Source organism: Propithecus coquereli, unplaced genomic scaffold (genome assembly GCF_000956105.1).
Source record: "Propithecus coquereli isolate 6110/MARCELLA unplaced genomic scaffold, Pcoq_1.0 Scaffold268, whole genome shotgun sequence".
Classification (NCBI taxonomy): domain Eukaryota; kingdom Metazoa; phylum Chordata; class Mammalia; order Primates; family Indriidae; genus Propithecus; species Propithecus coquereli.
The window spans coordinates 484,952-491,159 of NW_012148263.1; the positions used below are offsets into that span (position 1 = coordinate 484,952).

Here is a 6,208-nt window from a genome sequence, read left to right on the forward strand (position 1 = left end):
TTCTAATTATAGTAAGTATTCTGCTACTGCAGATTAATATTGCATATTTATAACAGCTGTACTTTGGGTTCAGGAAAGTATTCTGGGCTAGACCTTTGTATTTTATTTGTAAGGTGTTAAAACTCACATAGTGGTCAGGTGACGGCAAAAGGATATTTGCTTTTCAGACTTCCCGGTCCTTACCATAGCATCCTTCTGAAAGGTATTAATACTATACTTCTTAGAAATATGCTGTTTTAGATGCTAGGAATGTCATTAAAAGAATTTTTTTCTTTTATCTGAAATTTTAGGATAATTTGTATTTGGCTCAGTTTTTGATAAAGAATATAAATCAAATCTGTAAGTATAATTCAGAGACTTGTAGATTCTGCAGTACGAACCCACTGAGTTCCTATTCCTTAATATTTGGAATTTATGTTACACACTTAAATGATTTATTATACTTTTTGCTGCAAGATTTGCCTATCAGTCCATTCAAATGTGGGTAATACTCTTGGTTTCCACTCTCCTCCTTTCATTCTGAAAGGAGCGCACGGCACAGGAGCTGATGAGAAAGAAGAGAAGAGGTTTGTTAGTGTAGCCAAATTATAATAGCCAGTATGACTATATGTTAGTTGTATAGCCTGCATGATGGTATGTTAACTTAGACATTTCACATAACTTTTTGGAGCCTTAATTTTCTAATTTGTAAAAGAGGCAGTTAGGATCACCAACTCCTAATATTCTAAAAATTCTGTGATTGCACAGAGCTAGTGCCAGGTACAGGTAGCATGTCTTCACTGTTACATCACAATCCTTAGGATATCTATTAGGGTATTAAGTATGAAATGTCCGATTTCCTTAAGAACTAAGTTTGACAGTTGATATCTCTGACATTTCACTTTGACACTTCTTGTTTTATTTTTATTGTGAAAGTACATCCTCATTCTTTCAAATGCATGGTTTGGCTTGTGATTATCTTTCAAGTTTTTTTAGAGCAATTTTTGTGAAACCACGAATAAGTCACAAATTCACATTATTTTCAAACATGAGTTCCATCATGGAACCAATGTGGTGCAGACAGTTCAAAATACCAACAAAGTGTTTAGGAAGGTTGTGGCTAATGAACACACAGTACATCAGTGGTTTGAGAACTTCCATTCTGGTGATTTTAATCTTGAAAATGAGCCATGTCAGTGACCTGAGACCAAGGTGGATAATGATGAGCTAAAAGCTGTGGTGGAAGTGAATCCATCTCAAGCTACACGTGAATTTAGCAGCAATGTTTGACGTTACTATTCCAACAATATTGGACCATTTGAAACAAATGGGCAAGGTAGAGAAGCTGGATAGATGGGTACTGCATGAATTAAATGAGCATCAGCAGAGCAATTGTCTGGAAGCTTGCCTTTCTTTGCTGTCATGACATAAAGGTGAAACATTTCCACACCATGTTGTTACATGTGGTAAAAAATGTATTCTTTTTGACAATCACAAGCGTTTGGCAAAATGGTTGGATAAAGATGAAGTGCTGAAAAGAAACACAGTCTAAAACTGAATAATCATCAAAAAAAAGCTAATGGTGTCTGGTGGTCCAGCACTGGTTTTATGCCCTACAGCTTCATGAAACCTGGTCAGTCGGTTACAGCAGATGTCTACTGTAATCATCTGGACGAAATGATGAGGATGCTTGCAATTAAGCAGCCAAGATTGGTCAATAGAGACACACCAATCCTCTTGCAAGACAATGCTTGACCACATGTCCCACAAACAACACTGGACTTGGAAACTCTCTGTCATCCACCGTATTCACCAGACTTTGCACTAACTGACTACCACTCCTAGGCTTTGGACCACTTCTTGCAAGAAAAAATATTCAATTCTCGACAAGCTGTGGAAAACATGTTTCCAGATTTAATCACCACTCGCTTTCCAGGCTTCTTCGCTGCTAGCATAAACAAGCTACTATTAAGATAGTAAAAGTGTGTCAATAATTTAGGCATATACTTTAATTAATTTTACTGCTTCTTGTTTGAGATACAATAAGCTAAACTTTTGTTGCAAAATTGGACATTTCCTGTTTAATGACCTAATAGTTGTTTACTTGTCTACCTCCCCATTTGCTGGTGAACTACTTGGGATCCATCCTTGGTCATTTTGGTGTCCCCAGTGCATAACTCCACGCACAGAGTAGATGCTCAGTAATTGTGGAATTGAAGAAAGCCACAGGAGACAGTGGTTGTTTTTAATCCACACTGAAGAGAGCAGGGCAGTGGTGTTTTTTTAAAGGTAAGGGCATGGGGAGAGGAGCAAACAAATGCCTGAGCATAATCCAGTGTAAGAGGAGAAGCAGGCCTCAACTCCACTGTGTTTCTATTTTTACAGAATTATTTTTCTCCTGTTTGTGTTAAAAGCTGGGGTTTTTTTTCTGTTGGTTAGAATTTCCTTTTACCTGACCCTGACTCCTCTTCTAGCTAGTGAATGAATCCATTTTTGGTCCCTAAAATATTCTATATTACCTCCTTCATTAAGCTAACAGTACTATAGATTGAATTTTGAAAACTTCTCATATACCCTTTAGGTTCCCATTCTTAGTATTTACACCCAAGTAATTTATTAAAATACTTTGCCATGGTTGGGTAGATGCTTTGGGCTCAGACTTATCTGTAAAGGGAGGATTTTCTTGAAAAAAACCTAGTATTTAGGGGTATCTAGTATTTATTCTATCTATAAATTCTCACAAGTATGTATCATTCTCCTTTAATATATAAATACCTCCTGATAGTATTCCTTTTTTTTTTTTTTTAAACAAATGAGGGAATTGAGGTTCATAATTGGTCTAAGGCCATGGAACTAGTAAATGCCAGTGAAGTGAGACCTGACTCCAGCTCTGCCTGGCTCCAGAGCCCTGCTTTCCCTTCTATTAATACATCTCACTGCCTTTCACCAGTCTTGTTTGGATGACTGTCGGTAGTGACCTATTGGGAGCATACAAAATTGTTTATTTTAAAGGAACTGTCAAGTGTCTTAGGGAAGAAAGTAACAGGTTACTTTGTATGAGTTGCCAAAGAAAAACTTCTTCGTCAATAAGTATGGGTGACTCAAGAAAACTTGTTTATGAAAGAATCAAATTTTTTTCAATTTAATTTTTGTATAGGTTATACAGCCACATAGTTAAAAATTTAAGAAGGTATACGGCAAAAACTCTCCTTCCCATTCCAACTCCGCCCAGTAAACTTTATTATTGGTCTCTTGGGTATTCTAGATTTTCTTTATGTGTATGTAAACAAATACCAATATATGTGCATGACATATTTAAAAGAGTGTCTTGAAAATAAACTGCCTCTGAGCATGCCCAGTGATCTTACAGTAACTGCTAATGTAGTGGAGTATGGCATGTTTTTCTCTAGTGGTTTTCTCTACTGGCACTGTCAAGGCATCTTTTCATCAGAGCTTGTAAAAATAGAGGGTTTGTTAACCCTTGTGAAATTGCTCCTGGTCGTAAGTAAATCAGTAGAATGCCTTGTATTTTATTCCTCTTTAAATAGTTATGTGCAGATGAGAAATTAATTGTGTGAGTCTTTTATCTCCATCTCTAACGCTTAAGGGCTTTTTTTTTTACTTTGAAGTGTCTGAATTTTAAAAGTTGCATTCTGAGCATCAGAATGAGAATTGCTATTTGTTTACTTTTAGATGCCTGTCTTAGATGTCAAGCTGAAAACAAACAAGAAGATTGTGTTGGTATGTTGTAATTTTGTTCTCTTGCTTTTTCAACTGAAGGTTTTCTCTCAGTGGGGTTGTTTGAATTTGCAATTAAGATTGACTTTATCAATACACAAAAATAAACTGTAAAGCAGTGATCCATTATTAATATAAAATGTGTTGATTCTCAAAAAGCTTTAATGGAATGAATCTGCAAGACCTTTTATAGCTGTAATCAAGATGAACTGGATATATGGTCCGGACAAGGTCATAATAAACATTTTGGTAATGAGAAAAGAAGTAATTATCTTCTTTTAAGAAAATTATAAAATGAGAAATTTGTCAAAACATTATTTGGCTATATTATAGGTCAATTTGGGTTCTAATAAAGCATTTCAGTTTTCAATACTTTTATGATACACCATTTAACTTTTCAGGTAAGGTAGGAAAAATTCTAAGCTCAAGTCTTTTTTTGGAATGTGGTTTGTGTATTGAAATAAATTAAATTTTCTTTATAGTTTTAGACTAAAAAAGTTGTCTTAGACTAAATATTTTAAGCAATTCAAAGTTTTTTATGTCCTAGTTCTTTAGGTGATCACTTCTAGATTGCTATATAAAAGTTCTTATAGATTTTTCTAAAACAAAAGATTAACTTTGTACTTTTTTGCATGATTTATATACAGCTTCTTGATGATGTATGCAGTTTTGATCAAATCCTGTTTCTTCCTCCTGAAACACTTAGAATTTTTTTCCCATTGCCTCTCATATTCTACAGCCAATTTTCATAGGAAGTATTCCCCCCCCCCTTGTTTCTTTCGTTTAATCTTGTCAAACAAGGGGCAAATGAAGCCCAGGTTTGAGATTGTATTCCAGATTGTGGGTGATTTGCCTTGGTTTAAAATTTTTCTTTCATGCTTCACCCAAAATACTGATCTGGGTTTTGTGAGGGGCAGGCCACTTTGATCACAAAGAGACCGTTTTCTAGCCAGCCACTCTGAAAATTTCATTGTCACATGAGGAATTGCACTGCTTATTTATGATTTAACACAATTTATCACTTCTGGAAAACAGCTCAGTAGGTGTACAACTGATAATGTTTAGAAGCATGTCATATGTTTATAATAGCCTACTATGAACTGAGAACATTTAAAACTCATTTTATCTTGATAAATTAAAATCAGGAGGACATTTCTTAATAAAATAAAGCCCAAAAGATCTCTAAGGTTGGTCCATGACTGAGAAGGTCTGGGATCTAAGGAAGGTTCGAGTCCTTTAATCTCCAAACTTCAGGAAGACAGCATGTGGTGCTATATGGGAACCAAGGGTCATCACATCACCCACATGCTGTAGAACAAGGATGGAAAGTCCCCTAAACAGTGACTTATCTCATGTCTTAAATGTAACTTACACATTTATTAATAAGTTTCTATGTCTTTGTAGGTAGTAAAAAATTACTTTGGCCAATTAACCATATTTTTTCAAGATTACGAACCATGTTTTTGTTTTTTTGTGGGTTTTTTTTAGTATATTTTAAAATTTTTTTTGTAAAGACAGGGTCTCTATCTCCCAGGCTGGAGTGCAGTGGCACGATCATAGCTCACTGCAACCTCGAACTCCTGGGCTCAGGCGAGCCTCCCGCCACATCCTCCAGAGTGGCTGGGACTACAGGCTTGCGCCATCACACGCAGCTCCATGAATATTATTCTTAATATAAAATAAGCTATAGTTTTGAGTTTAGTAATTTAAATTGAAATATATAATGTCAACTCTTCTTCTTTCAGTGGTCTGGGGAGAGTGTAATCATTCCTTCCACAACTGCTGCATGTCCCTGTGGGTGAAACAGAACAATCGCTGCCCTCTCTGCCAGCAGGACTGGGTGGTCCAAAGAATCGGCAAATGAGAGTGGTAGAAGGCTTGCTTAGTGCAGTTGTGCGGAGCCCTGGTGGATCCTTGTTATCAAGAACCCTGCAAAAGCTCGAACACTCCATTCCGGGGGTTTAATTCTTCGAATAAGGAGCCAATGGATCTGTGGTCCTTTGAGACGCATCAGAGGCATGGTTTAGCATTTTGTCAGTTTTCTTTTCAGAAATTCTCCGCAATTAAGATAATTTATTAAAGATGGTCTTTCCTACCTCTGTGGTGTGTTACACACTGCTTAGAAGTGCTATAAAAAAGGAGAGAACTCCAAATTGAGTGACCTTTATTATTTTCCTATTGCTATACAATGAGTTGTAGAAGCAGTTCCTTTCAGAGAACTTGTTGCATGCTTGTGGTTGATCAGTTAAAAAAATAGCATATTATAGTAGCAAATAAAGTGCAGTTTAAAACCCAACTCTTATCCTTCATTTGTTCCTAACACTTATTTGTGGCAGGGAAGGGGGGTAATCTATGAAAGCTTTATTTGATAGGAGAATTTTAAGTTTGGGCCAGTGAACAGGATAAATACAATTTAACTTTTGGGCATATGAAATGTTGATTGTCTTTTATCATTCCCGATCATTGACTCATCAAAAAAACGTAGATCTGC

The 6,208-nt window shown here is 36.1% G+C and overlaps 1 protein-coding gene across 2 annotated transcripts in view; it reads left to right on the forward strand.

Annotated features, from left to right (window-relative positions):
- The window catches only part of RNF7 (ring finger protein 7), an 8,176-nt gene extending 2,163 nt beyond the window's left edge, over window positions 1–6,013 (forward strand). For both annotated transcript variants that reach the window (XM_012647418.1, XM_012647419.1), the window contains exons 2-3: window positions 3,673–3,720; window positions 5,463–6,013. In XM_012647418.1, the coding sequence (XP_012502872.1) occupies window positions 3,673–3,720; window positions 5,463–5,581 (167 nt within the window). In that variant the 3' untranslated portion in view covers window positions 5,582–6,013. The remainder of the gene's footprint in view (window positions 1–3,672; window positions 3,721–5,462) is intronic.
- The last annotated feature ends 195 nt before the right edge of the window (window positions 6,014–6,208 follow it).